General features: G+C 40.8%; 2 protein-coding genes across 17 annotated transcripts in view; one reads left to right on the top strand and one right to left on the bottom strand.

Moving 5' to 3' along the window:
• The window catches only part of OSBPL9 (oxysterol binding protein like 9), a 199,457-nt gene extending 184,254 nt beyond the window's left edge, over positions 1–15,203 (top strand). For 13 of the 14 annotated variants that reach the window (XM_043578758.1, XM_043578761.1, XM_043578759.1 and 10 more), the window contains 11 exons: positions 12–130; positions 4,743–4,828; positions 6,032–6,203; positions 7,429–7,513; positions 8,227–8,337; positions 8,611–8,674; positions 8,796–8,936; positions 11,348–11,426; positions 12,285–12,376; positions 14,080–14,215; positions 14,473–15,203. In XM_043578758.1, the coding sequence (XP_043434693.1) occupies positions 12–130; positions 4,743–4,828; positions 6,032–6,203; positions 7,429–7,513; positions 8,227–8,337; positions 8,611–8,674; positions 8,796–8,936; positions 11,348–11,426; positions 12,285–12,376; positions 14,080–14,215; positions 14,473–14,547 (1,160 nt within the window). In that variant the 3' untranslated portion in view covers positions 14,548–15,203. Of the gene's footprint in view, positions 1–11; positions 131–4,742; positions 4,829–6,031; positions 6,204–7,428; positions 7,514–8,226; positions 8,338–8,610; positions 8,675–8,795; positions 8,937–11,347; positions 11,427–12,284; positions 12,377–14,079; positions 14,216–14,472 lie in introns of those variants that run through there. The other variant, XM_043578770.1, reaches the window with a different exon arrangement.
• Positions 15,204–15,893: 690 nt separating this feature from the next.
• The window catches only part of NRDC (nardilysin convertase), a 102,666-nt gene continuing 95,964 nt past the window's right edge, over positions 15,894–22,595 (bottom strand). For 2 of the 3 annotated variants that reach the window (XM_043578756.1, XM_043578755.1), the window contains 9 exons: positions 22,039–22,070; positions 21,647–21,785; positions 19,379–19,426; positions 19,032–19,084; positions 18,516–18,599; positions 17,858–17,948; positions 17,457–17,573; positions 16,271–16,360; positions 15,894–16,113 (listed from right to left, as the gene is read on the bottom strand). In XM_043578756.1, the coding sequence (XP_043434691.1) occupies positions 15,916–16,113; positions 16,271–16,360; positions 17,457–17,573; positions 17,858–17,948; positions 18,516–18,599; positions 19,032–19,084; positions 19,379–19,426; positions 21,647–21,785; positions 22,039–22,070 (852 nt within the window). In that variant the 3' untranslated portion in view covers positions 15,894–15,915. Of the gene's footprint in view, positions 16,114–16,270; positions 16,361–17,456; positions 17,574–17,857; positions 17,949–18,515; positions 18,600–19,031; positions 19,085–19,378; positions 19,427–21,646; positions 21,786–22,038; positions 22,071–22,595 lie in introns of those variants that run through there. The other variant, XR_006296995.1, reaches the window with a different exon arrangement.

Below are 22,595 nucleotides of genomic sequence, written 5' to 3' on the forward strand. Positions count from 1 at the left end.
TTTTGTTTTAGACCTCTTTGATTCACATGATGATAGAGATGATGAAGGGGAGGCAGGGTCCGTGGAAGAGCACAAGAGCGTTATCATGCATCTCTTGTCACAGGTTAGGCTTGGAATGGATCTTACTAAGGTAAGAATCAAATTTGGCGTTTGCTAGAAGTCTTAATGTGTATGCGTGGATTCTCGTGATTGTACAGCGAGTGTGCCTGCAAATGTAGCATAATGACATAACTTCTGTTTATACTTTTGTGGTTTAATATCTACATAGATGAGTAAACTGAGAAGTTTTATAAATGGATAAAATATGTAAAGCTAGAATTCATAGAGATAGTATATGTGAATTGTATGAATTAAGATTTGGTTTTTACTGGGGGCAAACAAGGAATAGTGTTGGGCTTGATGAGTTATTTGGATAAAACCTAAAGTAGTGTGGTGTGCACACAATCAAATGAGCAGAGTTCTGAAATTGGGGTTAGAGGACCCTTGTTTACATCCTGCCTCTGCTATTACGAAACCATGTGTTTGCACAGGTCCCCTCCTCTGTGATCTTTACATTTCTCGTGCAAGATGAACATACAGTGGCCACTTCACAGGGTTGTTGTTAAGGATTGGAACAGGTAGTAAATGGGAAATTGTATGACATATTGAACCATACACTTACTATGGTCTGCATTTTAATTTGAATTTAAACTTGGTGCTCTAAACAGAAATGCCCTGTTGATTTAGGAGACTAGCATGTGGGTGCCTTTTGTATATCCCTGCCACTGTGCTGGAAGCCATATTCTTTTTTTTTTTTTTTTTAACATTTTTTTAAAATGTTTGTTTATTTTGAGGGAGAGAGCGCATGAGTAGGGGATGGGCAGAGAGAGAGGGAGGGACAGAATCCCAAAGAGGCTCTGCACTGCCAGCATGGAGCCCAACGTGGAGCTCAAACTCACTAACCGTGAGATCATGACCTGAGCCAAAACCAAGAGTCAGACACTTAACCAACTGAGGCACCCAGGTGCCCCTGGAAACCTTATTCTTGCACTTCATTCTCATCACAGCTCTGCAAAGGTGTTACTGTTAACATTTTATAGATGAGGAAACTAAAACCCACAGAGGCTGAGTAGTTTGGCTGAGTCCTATTAAGTGGCAGAACTAAGATTCTAATCTGGTCTGTGACTTCAAAATCTGCAGTCTTTCTACTACTGCCTTTTGTCCTAAAGACTTGAGCTCTAGTAGTTTTCATATTGGTTAGATTATTATTTTACCTAGCTTTAGAAAGTTAATAAAATTTAGGACTCTCACTTTTGTTAAGACCAAATCAGCTCCAGGGCTATATATAGTCTTCATCAGCAGTCAGCTTCATTTTGGTTTTGGATTTAGAGGGTTATTGAGGAAAAAACTAATCCTTAATACTTTCCAAGTAAGTGTCCATAATAAAACCTTTTACCTTAAATCTAAATGAGAACAGAAACACAAGGATAGCATTAATTTGTGGAAATCAGCATATTTGTCAGGTGTGAGAATATTTTCAGGTAAGAGAATATTTGCAGAAGTTTGTCCCAGAACTTTTTTGGTGATCATTAGATTGCATAATTGCTGGGACAGAATTGTCACTTCAAATTTGCGAGTTATAGTGTAATTTTAGATGTTGACATCTAAATATTTCTTTTCTGTATTTTCCACCTTGGTCTGTCTTGGTCTTCAGTAATGGATGACTAACCAGAAGATATCTTGAACAATATGAGATTTATTATCTCATATAATGAGAAGGCTACAAGTAGCATTGTTCTGGGATTAATTCAGTCAGTTGTGTCTGAGAAAGAACCTAGGTTCCTTCTGTTCCTCCATCCTTAGCATGTTGACTTTCACACTCAGGCTTGTCTCTTTGTAATTGCAAAATGGCTGTCCCACTTCCAGTCATCACATCCTTAGGCAAATAATGTCAAGAGCCAGAAAAATAATTGCTTTTCCTGGATTTGTTATTGTTATTAGGGAAGGGCATTCTTCTGTAGTGGCCCCTCAGACTTCCAACTGAATCTTATTGGCCAGAGTGATGCTTGTACCCACACCTAAACCAGTACCTAGCAAGGGAGGTTAAATGATAGGTACAGATTTATCCACATTCACCCCTTGAGATCTGGGAGGACCCTGTGACTTTCATGAATCTAGATTCTCATGAATCTTGAGCTGAATCAGAATTCTCTTACTAAGGATGAAGCAGGGCTGTGCATAGGCAACCAAAAGTGTCTGCCACAATCAAGTTTGTAATACTTGCCTCACATAATTTCCTCTGCCAGTTAATCTACATTTGGTCCACAGTTACTATAAGCTTGTTATATTATCAAAGATGTGATAATAATTGTTAATTTTTTACCAAGTATGTTAATAATGAGTTATTTTAGTTATTGGCACAAACAAATGGCTGTGATTACCAACAGATTCTGAAATCTTGATGCCTTTATGCATTCCAAAATATTACAGTAATGCCTTAAATTTTTCTCATTCTATTTTTAAATGTATCTTCTCACTTCAGATACTTTCTAAAAAAGAGTTCTTTCCTAAGTACTTTGTAGTGTTCAGAAATACTACAAAGTCACATCCCATTTACCTCACTTGATCTTCCAAACAGTTCTAAGGTAGAAGCAGGGCATGTAATTATCCTCCTCTTATACAAACTTACGGAAGTTGAGTTAATTTTCCAGGGCCTCCTCATACCTAAGGGGTGGCAAAATAAGTACTTGAACCCAGGTCTAAGACAACCTAGCCCTGTTCCAGTGACTTGACATAATGGCATGTATCAGTATATTGCTAAAAACATTGAAGAAGAGCTGTTGAGTGAGAGTTATCAAGAAAATTTAAGTAGGGAGAAAAAAATCTTTTCTTTTTTCTTTTATTACACGTAAATTGGGGTTTGGCCATTTCTTCTTTTTGAATTACCTGTTCAGTACTTTTGTCCATTTTTCTCCGAGCAGTAGTAATCTTTTTCTTGTTGGTTTGTCAGAGTTACTTATATATTAAAAGTATTTACCCCTGTTTTGTTCTTTAACATTCTTAATTAGCAGTTTGTAATTTGTTTTTCAAGAGTGGTAGGAAGTTGGTTGTACGAAGTCAGTACATAAGCTTACCTACCAGTCTAACCATCTTTAGATTATGAGCATATATGGGAAAGAAACATACATAGGAGAATGTTTACTTAACTGTAAACTCTTGGGGCATCTGGGTGGCTTTGTCGGTTAAGTGTCCCAACTTCAGCTCAGGTCATGATTCACAGTTCCTGAGTTCAAGCCCTTCATCAGGTTTTGTGCTGACAGTGAGGTACCTGCCTGGGATTTGCTCTCCCTCTCTCAAACAAACTTTAAAATGTAAACTCTGGAGTCTGATAACAAAGATTCTAAATGTTAGAGCCATAGTGTTGTTTCTAAACTGTGTTCCATCATTCTCGTATTCTTAATATACCCAACCACACTGGTCCACTGGTCAATCCCTGTCACACACTATTTCCTGTCTCCATGTCTTCCCCCTTCCCCCCCCCCACCCCCCCGCCCATGACCATGTCTTGTTTTTCTGTTTTCTCCTCTATTACAGTCTTATTCTTTTCTAAGGCTTTTCTGTAGTGCTACCTCAGTGAGTCATTTCCCAGCTCTGCCCTCATTCTGGTTGCCTAACAGAACATGATCTTTCCTTCTCCTAAACTTCCAGGACACTTTGAACATCTCTTGTATATTATTCTCTCAAACTTACCTTTGCCTTTTCTACAGGATTTTAACACAGAATCTTGAATGTAGTTCACATGCAGTAATTACTAAATTTAAGGGAATTTTTGCTTACTGTGGTGCTCTATAATGAATACTGTAATTTGATAGACATATCAAAAACTGTTCTTCCATTCCCTAATTAAATTCTTCTCCTTTTAATTGGTTGTTCCTAATATTCCTCATTCCTTCTTCCCATATTCCAGTTTCCTATTTACTTTCTCCTCTGCCATATTCCCAGCCCCTCAGCGTTTCTTCATGGGCTCAGTCCCCGGTAGAAAGAGTTCATTGATTCCCATCCTTATTCTCTTCTTTGTTTATTCCTTTAATGCTCATTTAAAGATTTCTTACTGTGTAATAGTAGCCATGAATGCAAGTGTAAGTAAGTGTGGTCCTTGCATTCTAGGAGATCATTTATTTGAGGAGACAGGTTTGTAAGTATATCCATTACCTAATACAACTAACAATAACAGAGAAGCAGCATTATTAGAAAGTGCACAGAGCCCTCAATGTCAGACTCAGTTTTGAATTCCACAGCAGTACGGAGCAATGTGAAAATTTCTTACTCTCTTTGAGTTTCATTTTTCTTGACTGTAAAATAGGGGTATTAGTTTTTTCATAACAGGATTGTTGTACAATTTAATAACATAAAGTATATGTAGTGCCCCAGCAGGTAGAAAGCATCAGAGAGTTGGTGCTGAGAGTTTGTCATCGTTATACTGATTTGGGAGCAATAGGGAGGTTGCACAGAGGAAGTGACGTCTGAACATTGAAAATCTGTTCTTCATTTCCCATCTGCCGGGCAGGTTAATGAGCATTTCTGAATCAGAATAGTTTGGAAAGTAGGTATCAGAAGCATGCTGGGCAGTACGTGGTGGGTATTACCATGATTGGAATGAGATTTTTTTGGTTTTGGGTTAAAAAAATTTTTTAATCAATACAGTAGTCTGTTTATCTGTAGTGGAATTTGATCCTCAAGGGTCAAATGTGTATGTTTTTCAGGTAGTTCTTCCAACATTCATTCTTGAAAGAAGATCTCTGTTAGAAATGTATGCAGACTTTTTTGCACATCCGGACCTGTTTGTGAGGTATTTGCCTGAACACTGTAGTTTCCAATTTTTAAGATGTTACTTGGTAGCTTTGTGTTTGTACAGGATAGGTGGATTCCTTTTATCCTTTTTACCTTTCAGACATTAAATACTTTGTTTTATTAGATACCTGTCTGTTTGCTTAGGTTATATGGTGGTGATGTTGTTAGGCAACCAAGTTAGATGCTAAAAAATCTTGAGAGGCAATGTTTATAGAGCCAAGGCTATGAGCTTATTTGATCCAGGGATTGGTAATCACTGTTTATACTATATCCTGACGAAATTCAGTTAATTGAGTTCAGCAAACCATTCTAAAGCACCTCTTATTTGCCAGGACTTTGTTATGAGCTGGAGAAAGAAAAAGTCACAATGTCTGCCCTTGAGGAGCTTACAGTCTAGTGTCCAGATTACAGACCGACTCATTTTTTAAATATTGCAATATTAGATATATGTACAAAGGGGAAAGTATTCTAAAGTTGACATTGATTTACAAGGAGATGAGTTCACATTGTTTTTCAGTGGCAGCAGGAAATTTTTCTTTATGGCAGGATGTTCTAATCCATCTTCTCTGACTACATTCTTTGGCCTTGGACTGTGGTTTACTGAAGCCAGATATAAATCACTTTGAGGTTTCATGATGGTTGGGCGCACTGGTTGACATTGGTATTCACTTGGCCCTTGGATAACATGGGGTTTTGGGTTGCTTATCCCCCACACAGTCAAAAATCTGTGTGTACTTTTGACTCCCCCCAAAACTTAACTAATAGCCTGCTGCTGACCAGAAGCCTTGCTGATAACATAAACAGTATTACCACATATTTTTGTACATAACATGTATTATGTATTCTTATAATAAAGAAAGCTAAAGCAAAGAAAACATTGTTAAAGTCATAAGGGAAAACACATTTACAGTACTTTACTGTATTTATCGAAAAAAATCCACGTGTAAGGAGACCCAAACAGTTTAAACCCATGTCATTCAAAGGTCAGCTATATCCATTTATCAAATTCATCAAACCAAACACTTAAGACTAGTGTGTCTAATCATGTATATTATACCTCAGTTTTAAAAAGAAACTTAGAAGTAACTCTTTGTCTTGGGTCCTCTCAGCCTAGCTTAGGGTGGACCATGCTGAGGAGTGCTGCATCAGCTTTTCTGTTACTAGAAAGCAGGACATTACATTTTGTCTTTCTCCCTTGCAGCATTAGTGACCAGAAGGATGCCAGAGATCGAATGGTTCAGGTTGTGAAATGGTACCTCTCAGCCTTTCATGCAGGAAGGAAAGGATCGGTTGCCAAAAAGCCATACAACCCCATTTTGGGCGAAATCTTTCAGTGTCACTGGACATTACCAAATGATACTGAAGAGAACGCAGTGAGTTCTACACTGACATTTTTAATCTTAAGTTGCAGACTGATTCAAGATTTCATTTTATTTGGGGGCAGATAACAATGGTGAAGGCAGAAATCAGAAGATGCTCAGCACTCACAGAACAGTGCTGTTGGAGCAACATACTCTAGATACAGTGAGCAGGGAAGAAGTGGCAGGAAATGAGATTCACAGATCAGGTCATGGAAGGCCTTGTGGGCCATAATGGTAATTTTATGGCTTATCAGGATTGTATTTTTATTTTGAAAAGATCGCTGTAATGATTTTGTTAAAAATAAATTGGAAAGGGGCAAAAATAGAAGGAAAGAGACCACTGAGGAATTTTTGGCATTATTCCAAGAGAGACACAGTTGATTTAAGCTGTATTGTGGAGGTAATACTGATAGGTAGACTGGAGAAGTAAAAGGGGACAGAGATGAACCCTGCATGTGGGCTTCAGCAGTTGGTTGATGCCATTTACAAAAAAAGAAAAAAATTATATTTGGGGAGGAAGAATCAAGAACTCGAATTTGAAATAAAAAGTATGAGTTACACATGTATGTGGAATTATCAGGGAGTTAGAATTTTAAGAATCTGGAGTCTAAGGAAGAGTCTAAGGGGAAAAATGGGTCTTTTAGAGATTTTAGTATATTTAGATGACATTTAAAGTGCTGGAATGAGGTGAAATGATCTAGGAAGACAGCATAGAGAAGAGTAAGTAACCCAGACCTGAGTACCCAGGGTCCCAACATCTAGAGGTTGGTTTGAGGAAGATGACCAACAAGGAATACTCAAGCAAATGTAAAAAGGCCCTAGCCCACAGTGCCTGATACATAATAGCCTGAGTAAACGTAAATCTCCGTATTTTTCCCTTTCCATGTGATTTGTTACATGTAGTCCTTACCGAAGACAGGCATTGTAATTTGTCTGTTCTTACTCATTTGGCAGACATTGATAAGTGACCGCTGTCTGTTCTATGCTGCCCCTGAGTTAGGCACATGATGCTTGCCTTCAAGGATGTCTCAGGGAGACCTAGTCAAGGCAGACTGACACAAAGCCGTAATTCCAGTAGTGAAGTTAAGTGCCATAATAATAAAAGTGTGTATAAGGTGCTTGGTGTGTGTGGAGGAGAGAACAGTTAACCACCTTGGGAGGCAGAGACTCCAATTGTTAGACTGTCCACAGTGTCATTTGTTTCTACATCAAAAGAAAATGTTGTATTTGCTTACAGGAGCTAGTTTCAGAAGGACCAGTTCCCTGGGTTTCCAAAAACTGTGTGACATTCGTGGCTGAGCAGGTTTCCCATCATCCACCCAGTAAGTTACAGGGCTTTTCTGTACCATCCACTGTCGAACTGTTCTGTCTAAAGGGTCATGAGAAGCTTCATAGCTGAGGTCACTCAGCTTTACCTCACTCAGCTGAGATACCAGTTTTATGGCTGCCTGTATCTTTGTAAGGAGTATTAGTTTCTCCTATCTGTCTGTTCCTTGTATAAATGCCAAAGATTCTATTCACTGATAAACTGTGTATAGAAAGCAGGGATTTAGGAAACTAACTTGTTGGTGCTTCTAAAGTCCTCTTACACATAACAAGCTATGTTATAGAGACTTGAGCAATTTTGACAGTTTATAAAATGAGATGTAGTTTCTGCGCAGTATATTCCTGACATAGTGGAGAGAATGCACATCCTTAATGTCTTAATTGTTCAACACAGTGTTAACACTGGAAATACTGGATGGTCCCAGGTTGGGGCTGTGGCGAGGACATGCTTACTGACCAGAAGAGTTTTAAGCTTCCAGGATTGCTACAGTGTCATCATTCAGGAAAGTTCCTTCTTATATGGCCCTGAATGGTGCTTGCATTGGGAGAAACAGGGTAGAAAAGGCAGTTAGATACCTTCTGGCCTCATTTGAGGCTGTTCTTTGAGGGCTACAAGGATTTTCCCAGTGGAGCTTGTTCTTTCTCCAAGTTGTGTTGGAGAGGTGACTATAGCTATGTAGTGCACTAATTGCAAATAATTTCTATTCAGTTTCAGCTTTTTATGCTGAGTGTTTTAACAAGAAGATACAATTCAATGCTCATATCTGGACCAAATCAAAATTCCTTGGGATGTCGATTGGGGTGCACAACATAGGGCAGGGTAAGTCTGTGGGCTTAGGGTGGACTGCACTGTTAATAGAATTTTATTCAAATATGTGCTGGACCCTTGTCTAGTGAGGGGAAATGGCACCAGAAAGCCAGACTGGATCTCATCATTTGCATATAAATATGTGTATTGGGGATGAGAGCAGGGGTGGGAGATTGATTTTCCCTAAATTGAATGGAGTATTCTGGAGTATCTATCAACCAGCCAACAAAATCTTTATGGCCAGTTGACACTACTCATCAGAGATTCTATCCCTTCTCTCCACAGGCTGTGTCTCATGTCTAGATTATGACGAACATTACATTCTCACATTCCCAAATGGTTATGGAAGGCAAGTAGAGCTATGCCCATTTCCTCTGACCAGCTGGCAGCAGACCCTGCTGTTCCTTAAGCTACACTCCTCCTTTTTTTCCTCTAAACTGTCAGCCTTACATGCACTTTTGGTTTTGCAGGTCTATCCTCACAGTACCCTGGGTGGAACTAGGTGGAGAATGCAATATCAATTGTTCCAAAACTGGCTATAGTGCAAATATCGTCTTCCACACTAAGCCTTTCTATGGGGGCAAGAAGCACAGAATTACTGCTGAGATTTTGTAGGTATTTTGTTTTCCTGCTTCAGTGCTCTTGTGCTTCGCTGAAATACTTTTCTTTTTGTCTTGAACTATAACTTACTAGGAATTGATGGTTTGACTGGTTCTGTCTTTGTAAACTTGTTTCACATCTTGTATGTCATGTCCCTTCCTAAAATCCTATTATCAGAAGAAGACCTAAAGTCTGGATTTCAGAACACTCACAGGTCATTCATTGGTGGGATTTCCTTCCCAGAAACCTGAGGGAGTCTTCTTAAATTGCCTAGTTAGTGCAAATCGTAGATTTCTGACTCATTACTGACTCATTACTGATTTCTGACTCATTACTGTACAGTAGACTCTGCGATTCCTGCTGCATTGTCTCCAAGACCTCACAGTCCTTTTTTCTGTGCCTTTGCTGGGGGAAAACATCACATCTTGGCTTGCTTCCATCTAGGGTCAGGTGAAGACGACTGTGCTGTCTGGGTAACAGACAGAGCCTGCCTGGAAAAGGAACATCTGCAGGACTTTGTCTTCCCTGAAAGGCCTTATTGGGAACAGTGTTGCAGACGGAAGATACATGACTGGTTAACCAGTTTTCCAGGGAGATAGATGATTGGGATGACAAAATCAGCAGCCCCCCACCCACCCACCCAAATCTGGAGCAGGAAGCACCACAAATATAAGATGAAGTTTGCTAAGGATCAGTGTAAAATCCAAAAAATTACTGCAGTCAGAGAATATGGGCAGAGCTCAGAGAGTAGCATAAGTCACCACTGTAATGCATCTGTGCCTCCAAAATAGGCAGGTGGTGGAAATTGGATGTCCAGAACAAAGGCATGGATGCTTCTCGGTGTTCTTTGGAGGTAACCAGCACCAACAGGAAATGCTGGCTCAGCAAAATCTTCTGCCAGTCATAGCCGTATATAGAAAACTTCCCTCAAAGTTGGGAGCTGAGAAGAGTACTTGGTAGACTCTACATTAGGGATTTGAGCACAAGATGATGAATGGTTGTACCAGCTGGGTGGCTCTCAAAGGTTTGGTCTCTGGACTGCTTTTACACTTAAAAATGATTAAGAGCCCCGAAGAGCTTTGTCTATGTCTATTATATCCACTGATATCTGTCACATTAGAAATTAAAGGGGGCGCATGGGTGGCTCAGTTGGTCAAGTGTCGGACTCTTGATTTCGGCTCAGGTCACGATCTCATGGTTTGGTTCGTGGGATCAAACTCTGCATTGGGCTCGGCACTGATAGTGTGAAGCCTGCTTGGGATTCTCTCTCTCCCTCTCTGCCCTTCCCCTGCTCGAGCGTGCGTTTTCTTCCTTAAATACTTTTTAAAAAAATAAATTAAGACTTAAAAATACTTGTAAATACATTTACAAATGACAATAGTATTTTTATGAAAAAACTTTTCTTTAAAAAATTTGTGAAGAGTGACATTATACATTTTTTGAAAAAACAGCTGGGTTCTCCTAACTACTTGTTGTCAGTCTCTTGCTACATATCATGTCTCTGGGAAACACTGTACCCTTATGGGAGAATTAGAGTGAAAAAGGCAAGTAATGTCTTAATATTATAAAAATAGTTTTGACCTAAGAGGGTCTTGGGAACCCCCAAGAGTCCCCAACACACTTTGAGAAGACTGCACAATGAGCTTCTAAACAAGGGATTCGTCCATTTCTTTTCCCCTTTGTCCCTCTTCACCCAAAGCCCCTAAATCATAGTGGAAGCTTGTTTCAGTCCTGTGATGGCAGTTTGCATCCTTCTACCCTGTGTATTTTTTTCTTTCTGACCTCTTTTATAGCTCCTCCTATGTTCATACCTTATCCTTTCTAACCTGTCCTTTGCTGTGATGCTTAACTTCCCAAATTTCATACCTGCCATACATACTATCGTCATGTCCAAGTAGAGGCCTGTTGGGGGTTTTCCTCAAGAAAAAAGGTCAAACCATTTGACCTTTGGACTTCAGGATCCTTCCTAAGGATGAAAAGCCTGGTCTCCAGTGTTACATCCTTAAGTGAGACCTTCCCTGACCTTCATTCCAACTTTTGCCTTTGATCTCCAGTGTTCACATAAACTCACCATAGCACTTACCACCCAGAATCTCGACAGTGAGGTCTCCACAACTAGGCTGTGAACAGCTTGAGGACAGGGACTGTCCATCATCTGCTGTGGCCCCTGTACCTCCAGGACAAGGCTCTCTTGCTCATCTCATGCCCACTGTTCATAGGATCTTCAGTTCATTAGCATCTTGTTTAGGGCCCTCATTCTTATAGTTGGCTCAGGGAAATCCAATTTTACTAAGCTGCTTTCACCAGAGACTTATTTCACAGTTGCTCTTCTATGTTCTGCTCTGTGTAGAAGGCCACACCAACCAGATTCTTTGGTAATTTTTAAATTAAGACTAACAGAAATGTTTCCTTTTCTATTTAGTTCTCCAAATGACAAGAAATCTTTTTGCTCAGTTGAAGGGGAATGGAATGGTGTAATGTATGCAAAATATGCAACAGGGGTAAGAACCTGTATTTTATACTTGTTTTAGGCTACGTTGAATTATAGCCTTCCTTCATCTGGAAATTTAAACACTGAGGCCAGCTCTGATGCCAACTCTTCAGGGAAATCCTTTTCCTTCCCCTACTTTTTCCCCAGCAGTACAGTGATTTTTATTTTCTCCTCTCCTCTCAAAATACTCAAATAAATATATATATATATACACACACACATATATATACATACACACTCAAAATACTCAAAATATATGTGAAAAAAATGCTTGGCATACTGTATGCCAAACCCAGTAAATGGGTTTAGCTATATCATTAGAATATGTGGTATATTTATAAAATTAAGTGCTAAACTAACTCGTCTGTTTGTATACACAGCTTGACTCTTTTACAAGAAATGTATTTACTACCTAGCTAGCACCAGGAATGCAGAAATGATTAAGACAGTCCTTAACCTAAAGGAACTTGCAAATAGTACCTAATTAAAGTAGGGAGGAAGGTGGAATGGGATTAACAGGAGGAGCCAATGAACTGGATTTTGGACTTGGAGAATTTGAAATGTAAAAGTGTAAAAAGCACTTCAGCATTTAACATTAGAAGTCATTGTTTATGGGTCAAGCTTTCCGAAGAGATTTAATACTGAGCATGTAGCACATAGCCACATTGAAAACCTCTGTTGAGCTTCTACCAAGACTTAAGATACACTAATGTTATTTTATGCTGATAGTAGCATATGAAACTGTTTATACGTTGTCTTCCAATGTGGGATTTGATTATTAAATCTGTTCAGGACTTCTGGGAAGAGTTGACTTTTCCTCCTAGAACAGTTTGAACAATAAAGTATCTACCTACCTCTTGTTTTTTAGGAAAATGCAGTTTTTATAGATACCAAGAAGTTGCCTATAATTAAGAAGAAAGTGAGGAAGTTAGAAGATCAGAATGAGTATGAATCCCGCTGGTAAGAGAACTTTGCTAGAGTTGTTGTGGCAGTGCCCCTGCTAATGGCTAGGCATAGGCAGGGCTGGCACACAGTAGCACAGTGTAACAGCACAGACTAATTTTGAATACCTGGGTTCATATGGAGCTCCACCACTTAGTAGTTGTGTAACCATGACGGTAAGCTAGCATCTCTTTGCCTTCTTTCCTGAAATGGGAACTACCTCAGAGTTGATGTGAGGACTAAATGAGATAATCATGTAGTATATAAATGATGTAAGGATATAGTAAGTATTCACTGTGTCGTTGGCTTATCACCTTGTGGTTTATACGAGAAGGCAGTGAGGTTTCCAGTCGAGGTGTGTACAACACCCTCAGGTTTTTTGTTGCAAAAAAAACTTTTTTTTTTTCCTTAAAGTTCATCTCTAAGTATTTCAGTATGTATCTCTAAAGTGACTTTAAAGGGGTGCCTGGGTGGCTCAGTTGGTTAAGTGTCCAGCTCTTGGTTTCAGCTCAGTTTGTGATCTCACGGTTGGGAAGTTCAAGCCCCGTATCAGGCTCTGCACTGACAGCATAGAGCCTGTTTGGGATTCTCTCTTTTTCTCTTTTCCTTCCCTGCTCATGCTCACTCTCTCAAAATAAAATAAATAAAGTGACCTAAAAACCACTAGCCACAATATCATGATCATGCTTTAAAAAAATTCCTGGGGCGCCTGGGTGGCTCAGGTCAGGTCATGATCCAAGGGCTGTGGAATCAAGCCCACATTGGTCTCCATGCTCAGCATGGAGCCTGCTTAAGATCCTCTCTCTCTCCTTCTGCCCCTCTCCCCCCTCACACTCTTTCTAAAAAAATTTTTTAAAAAGGTTCCTTAATATCATCAGATATCTAGTTGATACTCAATATTCCAGTGGTTTCAAACCTAGTTTTTTCCTTTTCCATCTGCATAGTAAAATCCAGATCTTTCAGTGGTTTAAGGAATCATGCACTAAAGTTCTTTGTTTAGCATATTAGGGTATTTCTTAAGTGAAGGAAGAGGATCTTACAACACCCAACTATGGTCTCTGACTTAACAGTCTGCTTGGCTGGACGGCCTGGTCATATTAGTAAGTGGAAATCTATAGAAATCCATAGGGGGATCTTAGTCATGGCCACTTTTCTGGTTCCTAGGCATCTTCATTTGTACACTGACACTAGTCTTACCTAGTTGTCATCTTCCAGGCTCTGAGAAGAAGCCACATCTCTTACCCCGATAAGCCTCTGTTTCACATCTTGACTCTTAACTCTATTCACACAGTTTCTCCAAGATTTCATTGTTCAGGGGAGTTTTTCTGAAATGGAACTTCTCTCCCCTGATCTAATAACCCTTTTGGTTTATAATACAGGAAACTCAAGCCCCATGGAGAGGTAAACATACCCCCTAAAGTTGCATAGCAAAAAAGTTGCATAGTAAAATCCCAGGTTTCAGTTCTGTTCTTTTTTCCTGTTGTCTCTACCATATCCAACTTTCTGCCCATCCTTTATTTTCTTCCTTTGACACTAACAGTGCAATCTTCCAAGCCCATTTCTCTGTTCTTTGCCACTTTAAGGAGATTGTGAACTATACTCAAAGTTATTTGACTTATACTTTCATTGTGCTGTATTTAGTGAGGCTCTAGACTTTCATTCTCAAGTTTGCTAACTCCTTTGTCCGTCAAGTACTTAGCACCTTGACTTCTTTTCTTTAGCCTTTGGAAGGATGTCACTTTCAACTTAAAAATCAGAGACATTGATGCAGCAACTGAAGCCAAGCATAGACTTGAAGAAAGACAAAGAGCAGAAGCCCGGGAAAGGAAAGAGAAGGAAATTCAGTGGGAGACAAGGGTAAGCTTGTTTGGGTTGCCTGCCCCAAGGTCCCAGCTCCTATTCCCTCTGTATCCTGAGGTATATAACTCATTCATTTCAACGAATGCTGAAGTGAAGGACCACTTTTAAATAAGCATGGCGATAAACAAAATGAGCCTTGGTCCCTGCCTGAAACTCATTTTAGTGTAATGGAAGAAAATATAAAATAATAATAAGTATAATTCTAGAAGTACAGAGCAAGTGAGTAACTGAATTTTCCCCCATTTCTTTCACAGCTATTTCATGAAGATGGAGAATGTTGGGTTTACGATGAACCATTACTGAAACGTCTTGGTGCTGCAAAGCATTAGGTTGGGAAATGCAATGTTTACACCTGATGACCAGGGCAATAGGCATAATTAAGCAACAATCTTCCTTTGGGAGAACCTATTCACTCCCTTCTTATTGCAGTGGTTCCTATCTCAGGGATACTGGACTTTCTGATGCAGATGAACAATTAAAGCAAGAAAAGCTTCCCGTTTTTTCCTTTTCTGTGGCAGTTACAGTTTTGACTTCAGTCCTGAGAAAAACTTCAGGTTCTGAAAACAAGATGTCTGCTTTTTTCCCCAAATCCCATGCTTTGAAAAGCATTTATAAATCCCAGTCTTAAATCTTGCATACCAGTATGGCTGTTAAGATCTACATTTGTTTCCTAGTTCATATAATTCTGGGATGGATATATATATATATATATATATATATAATTACATACACACATATATAAATATATACCTGATGCCAGAATTTTCATAAATGCTCCAACTACTGTAAATATTCCTGAGTTGTTTTAGAAAATTAGTGCAATGTATTAAAATCAAGTGTTAGGAACTTTCATGGCCTCACCTATAACAACTTTTGTTTTGGAATTGGACTATTAGGAATTGGACTATTAAATTGTATCTAATGCGGGACTATATTTAATTATACTCAGTGCTTCTTAAGGCTTCATAAAGTAATTTTTCCAGTTTTTTTTTAATGTGTTTCTTTTATTGTTTGGCAGCCTGGGATCTAAGAGTTAATTTACATAAGGACTCTCCAGAAATAATAGAGGATCTATTCTTTTTTTTCCACTCCTCCTTTATACCTTGTTTAGCCCCCATCATGCTATCCTCCAGAGTCTTCCTTGAACTCTCATACAGCACACATAGGGCTCCCAACATTTTATACAAAAATATTTTATTGTTTTAGAGGGTTTGGGAAGAATAATTAGATCCCCCCACCCCACACTGAAACAAAAGAATGCTACAGCAGCAAAATGGCTCATTCTGAAGGGCATTACAGAACTATCTTTATTTAAAAATACATTAAAAACAAAAAAAAAAACAAAAAACCACAGGTATTAGCACCTAGCATTTAGGCACTAAGACATCGGTTACATAGGGCCTCTCAAGGTTCTCTTACAGACCTAGATCCTCCATCTGAGAGAACCAGGACATGCCAGGGCTTCTCATATTGCTCCTGCAAGCATTTTGGTTGCACTTGGTGCACCCTGCTACTCTCTGCCAGCTGCTATAGTAACTCTTGGTTTGTTAGTCATAATGTGGTGGGTAGGAGGAGAATAAGTCAAATTCTATGATGGCAGTGCAAAATTTCAATGGCACTACTAGCAGTATAACTAACTTCATAAAATACAAACACATTTTTAAATACACAATGCTTCAGGCCAACGGGACTGCAGTTTATTTGACTATTTTATGGTAGGGGAGAAGGTTAAGTGTTGATGTGAAAGCCCTGATGTCAGTAATGGGGATGGTAGACTCTACCAGCAAAGGAGAGGTTGGCAGGTAGGTTAGCTGCATCACTTCACAAGAAGAGTTTGAATCTTCACCAGAAGGGGAACCATCTTCTTCCAGCTCATACTTCCCAAATCCAACAACCTAAAAGAAGCCAAAAACTTGAGGTGAGAAAGGCTGACCAGATTTGGGCAAAGCCCTGTTAGAATCTTTGATACCAACCCCAACTCAGTGAATGGTAACTGGGCTAAATGACAGCTCTGAAAAGGATAGAGCTACAGCTTTAGTTAGCCATACTCACATGAACGCTGAGCATTTTACTTCCTGGTCCTCTATGAGCCTTGAACCAGTTGACTAGGTCTGACTTTGAGAATGACTTCAGTGCTTCAATCTTACAGGGGAAAGGGAAGATAGGAAAAAACAAAGAAAGCAAGCTATAAAAAAGACTAGCAATGCATTTTCTGGAAAGACTGTTATTAAACTAACACACCCGAGGTGGATCTCTTTGGTCCTGCTTAGCACCTGAGCACATCATTTTATTCTTCCAGGTATCTATCAGCTTGCCTTCAACCTTCCAGAGAAGGGTGAAAACAAGCCTCTGAGACACACCTTCATCTGTTTCACAGCAATAATTAACCCTGGCAAATAAGCAAGAGAGGGTAGCAGATGCTGTAATTATAGCTGAGTACTACACACAGAGCCAAAACCCACTACTGCCTCAGTGTCACCTCTCAGGTACATGGTAACTGTATATTCTAGCTTGAGAAAATATAGTAACAACTGAAGCAGGTAAAGTGCAAGCAGGGGAGGTGCAGACAGAGAGACACAGAATCCAAAGCAGGCTCCAGGCTTGGAGCTGTCAGCACAGAGCCCCGACGTGGGGTCTGAACCCACAGACTGCGAGATCATGACCTGAGCTGAAGTCGGTCACTCAACCGACTGAGCCACCCAGGTGCCCTGAGAATTTTGTCTTCTAATAGGAAAACTGGAGCACCGTATGAGCTGGGCTGAAATCTCTTATTAAATAACTTTCTTGCCTCTGTGTCCTTTGCTAATTCACCTTATACAGTTATATTCTCAGCGCTAGACTGCAAGTTCCAGAGCTTTTGTGCGTTTTACTACTTGGGGCTAGAAGCTGTCAAAAAGACCACAGCCAGAATCTGGAGAGGAATTCCGTAACAACCAGATGTTCTCAATTTTCTTTAAATAGAAAACCCCTTTTTCCCCCCACAATCCTGCAGTGAACCTCAATATAAATACAAAATATAAAAGTATTTTACAAAAACAATATAAATACAAAAACAGATCTGCTCACTTAGGTGCTAGACAGGCCAGTCTGGAAACAGGATTTGCTTTAGTAAAAAACTAAACCTAGAGAACACCCCAGGTTTCTCTTCCACACAATATTGATTTGCTTGGGATTGGGACTCCTATAAAATCAGGAGTCCCTATCAGAGCTCTGTCACCCAAAACTGTGTTACTACTACCTCATGGGCAAGGCGGTCAAAGAGATACTGCTGTGTCACCACTTCGTTCCAGTTCCTGTCCACCTCCTCCCCAAGGTGGGTATCTTCACACTCCTTCAGCTTGATCAGAGCTGTGACCTGTTCCACCAAAAAAGGAGACCCTCAGGTATAGTATCACACCAGATGCCCCAGAACACACTTGGCCCTGTTCAATCTGGTTAGTGACAGACCTGCTGTGGTCCCTTTATTTGGACCTGCAGCACGATGAGGAAGGATAAAGCTACGAAGACATTATGACCATGTTAAGGTGGGGGCTACAAAACTCAAAATCTGGCCAGCAGGTAGCACTGGCAAGACTGGTATCAAGCTGTCTTACGGGCTTGTGTGGGCCAAGGAACAAAAGAGCAGGTCAGCACAGTTACCTGGGTGTTGAATGCATCCTCAGTGAGGTTCTCGATCTTCTCCTCAAAGTTTGAAAGAAACTCCTCTATCTTCTTATCAACAACTTCAGAACTGAAACAAAACATCTTCAATTAAGAGTCATCAGAAACCTGGTCTCAAGCAGAATGCAGAGGAAGAAAAGGGCTAAGGCATATTTCTAGGAAAGAGACTGAAGTATTTTCCTCCCAGGCCTCAGTACTCCCCTACGCTGAGGGAGATACAGGAGAGAACCCAACCCCTACCTCCAGCCCAACTTCCTGATATCCTCAATACTGAAGCAGTGACAACCCATGCTTGACCACCCCAAAGCTGAGAAACAAGGCTTATTTGTAACTCTGGTTCTAGTATGAATGCTAGGCCAGGCATTCTTTGCTTTTGTCCTCAGACCTGCCTAAAGAGAGGAAACATTGGCAAGCCATGCACAGTGACCACAGGACTTGAGTCAAGCCTTATAGGATCACCGGAACCACTGATCTGTCCTGGATCAGGCAGGCATCTCTGAATCACCCTTCATCCCCACCCCCTTGTGACTAAGTGAAGCACACCCTATTTTGGTCAGAGTTGCCTGAGGTTTAAGGAAGCACCTATAGCCCCCACTCTCCAGGCCAAGAATAATAATAGCTGGGCCCATCTACTCACTTGTATTTAGTTGCCTGAGTCCCCACAGTGACAGAAAATCCTAGAATCCCAGATGTGTTCCTACAGGTAGGGTAGACATGGTACCTACAACCAGAATGAAAAGTTCTATGAACGCAGGTAGTCACCTGGGCCCTGCCCTCAGAAACTAGAGGTAAGTAGGAAGGGTTTCTGCACATCTTTACTGGACCTGGAGGTCCTGAAAGAGAATCCACAAACGTATATGCATCTATTTCATTCTCAGGTTAGGGTGTCCACCCCCTCTCCTGAACTGAGGACTACAGGCTAGCTTTTATCCTTGCTAATCTCTGAAACTTGACTGAACTGAAAACCTGATCACAGACAGTACAAGATGCAAATTCTAGAAGTTGTCTTGACCAGTAGGTATGATGATGATGCTAAGGCATGGAAGGACCAGCGAGCTCTGAGGCTGCTCAGTCAGGATATCTGATAAACCTCAGCCTGCAAAGTAAGCCCCAGACCTTTATTTGAGCTCAGTGCTCTTGCCAGCAGACTTACCCAAGGGTCTGCTTGGTTCGAAGGAAGTCAAAACAAGGCTCTTCCATGTGCATCTGTAATTCAACATACTACCCATCAGCCCAACTCCTCCCAGCAGAGAAACCTCCATTTCTAAACCCCAAGTGTTCCACATACCCCAAGTCCATCCTTCTTTTTACTGTCGTCTTCCTAAATCGCCCAGGCCCCCTGTCCATTCTCATACCGGATGAGAATACTAAACATAACCATCTCACCTACCAAACAGGCCTCTGACCTCTCCCAAGTCCCTAGCTCCCAGGCATAAAGGCCAGTCCTCGTAGTGGGTCAAGGGCTCCTGAACACCTCAACTCTCCTTTATTACAACTTACCACAAGCAGCTCCATAAGAGTGTATTCTTTCAGACTCCTGGTACCTGACTGAAAGGAGAAGTTGGTCAGACCAACTGAAAATCCAATGGCTTATAGGGCTTTTTAAGAATCCAGTTATTCTTGGCAACCATTTATTCAGGTATCCATCCCATTCTTCTCTTCCCCCCAAAGAGTTGATCACACCCTCTGTTGCCATACTTGCAACAACTTTGTTTATACATCTGCCTTTCCACTAGACTGCAGGCCTGTGAGGACAGAAATCATGCTTGATCATTTGAATTCTTGGCCCATGCACAGGACTGCAGGCACACATGAAGGGAAGTCCAATAATCCCCACCCAACCTGCCAGTTCCTGCCCAAAGGACCTAAAGGATATAACCTAAAATCAAGTACATGCAGTTCAGGGTCCTAAGGAGAAAAGCAGAAAATGGGATCAATGAACAGTATCTGGAGCTATTCCTTCAATAGGAAGGACATGAATAGAAGTTTTTAAGGCCACATACAGGGACCCAAACCAGTTGCTAAGAGAAATACCTAAGAGGCTGATACCATACTTGGAGACCACATGCTGGCAATCCTGAAGAGTAGCAAAATAATGCAATTAGAATGAAAGGGCAGGAGGCCAAAATCCAAGGATGTTGCTAGTACATCATATAGTCAGGCTCTTGCAGGCTCCTCTGACACGTACTCATTGCTATTCCTTCCCACTTCACCAAAGGAAGAGGCTAAAGCCCGTGTGCCCTGCAAGTCCTGTTTAGTCAGGCAAAGAGATTTCCTGTTTGCCTCTAAGAGGACTGTAGCAAAACTAGTTGAAACCTTGTATCAATTTCCAGTTTAAAATGTTGTCTGGCGGGAGGGAAGTGGTGCCCTAAAGAAAGCAGTTTGTTTTGGAAGCTAGTGCTAACAGGTGATTGATAAACACTTCGACAGACATGGTCACACATGGTCTTATGCTATGAAATCCTGCCTAAAACAGAAGTACTATGGTTTTGAGCAGCAGAAGCACTGGAAATGTGGACAAGGCTAATAAGCAGGGCCAGGCCGTATTATTTATGAACTCTGGGGCCTGGTAGTCATTTCAGCTTCAAATAAGCTGAGAAGCTAGATGAAAGCAAACAAACGAGGCAGCTACAGTCAGAAAGAGATGGGCTCTACAGACAAACTGGATCTCAATGTAAAGACTTAGGTCCAGGCCAGAAACATAATAAAAGGACAAAGTGACAGACACTAAGGCCATGTAGCCCTGCCCAAAGCCCCGACCAGAGGGCTCTTCACAGGGCCTGACACAGAAGGGACTTCCTCATGCAGGACTTCAAGGAACTAGAGCAGCAGCTAGCGGTAGAAGCCCCAGAGAGTAGGAAGTCTGACATCAGTCTAGACAAGCACAGGTCCCCCATAGTCCTAGAAGTAAGTGGGCTAACCACAAGCTACGGACCAAATGAGATTATTGCGAAGCTCTACCTTGTTTTAAGCCCAGTCGCACCTTCCCAGAATGATGTGGAAAGAACAAAGGATCTGGGGGTGTAAGGAATAAATTCAAGCCCCACTTAGTATGACCTCAGGCAAGTAAGGGACTCTGGACCTCAGATTCATCCATAAAACAAGAGATAAATCCTTTATCTAAATGCTTTGAAATTTTTAATTGGAATTCTGGTAGTCATTCTTTTTCCTATATATACTGATTACTTGGCTATGTTTACTTTTGTCTCTTGCAAAACTGTCCTTTTAACAAATGTCCTCCTGCTGCCTGGGGTTGGTTCTGTCAGGGGAACATGTAGGAACTCCCAACTACTCTTCAGTCTCTGTCCCTCTGGCCCAGTGGTTGAAGGATTCAATGAAGCATTATGATTGAAAAAGAATCCATTTCACTGATAGGAGCAATTTTTAAATGCAATTGCTTCAATGGGGCACCTGGGTGGCTCAGTCTGTTTGTTAAGCGTCCAACTTCAGCTCAGGTCATGATCTCACAGGTCATGAGTTCGAGCCCTGCATCAGGCTCTGTGCTGACAGCTCACAGCCTGGAGCCTGCTTCAGATTCCGTGTCTCCCTCTCTCTGCCCCTTCCCCGCTCAACTCTGTCTCTCTCCCAAAAATAAACATTAAAAATTTTTTTAATGTAATTGCTTCAAGAAGACAAATGACTGCAAGGAAAAAACTAAATGCAAAATAAAGGGCCTCGAAAGTCATAGGGTCACTACTCCAAGGTACTCTGGACCTTCCATCAGGCTCTTAGCCATGAGGATGGCTGTGTGTAACGGGGCCAGCTGACCTGATAGTACACAGTGACTTCAGAGTTGGCATCACCCTTGTTCAGAGCTCTCACTTTGCACAGGTGGTGACCATTAGGCAGCTCTACCACCTGGAACTGCACAGGCATCTCCTGCTCCAGAGGCATGAAGTTCAGCTTACTGCAAAAGAATGAGTGTGGATCACTGAACAGTGCCTTTATCCCCTTCCCCCCTCCCAAAAACTACTATGAAGAGGTGAGGCCATCCACAGTCCCTTCTGAATTGCTTTGTTTACATAACCAGCCTCAAGAAAACCTACTACAAGGAGTAGTATCATCCCCTGTGGGTTTACTAATAACTGAGCTGTGGTTCAAGGCCCTCCTGCTGGTAGGAATATAGAACTCCTACAGAGAAAACTCATACCAATACTTACTCAACAACATATTTCAGGAAATCCACTGATTCCTAGGAAGCAAAAGAGAAAAAAATAACTGTATTGGGCACTTATAACATTAATTTCACCCTGAACCAACTACTATCAACATTCTAATTGCTTAAAAAGCCCTGGATAGCATAAGGAAAGCAGATATAATCTGCAAAATTCATCAATTGGGCTCATCATTCACTGATTTAATATTATGTTTGTTGAATATTAAGTGGCTCTCAACTGAACAGCTCCCTCTCTTTTTTCCCTTTGGCATTCTGTTAACCTGTACACTGACACGATCAAACTTAACTGTTCAGTTAAACCCACTAAGCTGTGTCCTCTAGGATACCTGTGACTATGTTTTAGAAACCTAGGTCTATAAATACAGAACCTGGCATAGAATGAGCAAAAGAATAACACTTAACACTAAGTGAATGCATCCTCTCCCAAAACTTCTGTTTTCTAACCTATAAAATGGGGGATAACTGAAGGGGTGAGCTCATCTTTACAGTGGTTTCTATCTGGGGCAATTCATGGTACTAAGTTGTTTAGACCAAAAGGAC

The sequence above is a fragment of the Prionailurus bengalensis genome, chromosome C1 (assembly GCF_016509475.1).
Source record: "Prionailurus bengalensis isolate Pbe53 chromosome C1, Fcat_Pben_1.1_paternal_pri, whole genome shotgun sequence".
NCBI lineage: Eukaryota > Metazoa > Chordata > Mammalia > Carnivora > Felidae > Prionailurus > Prionailurus bengalensis.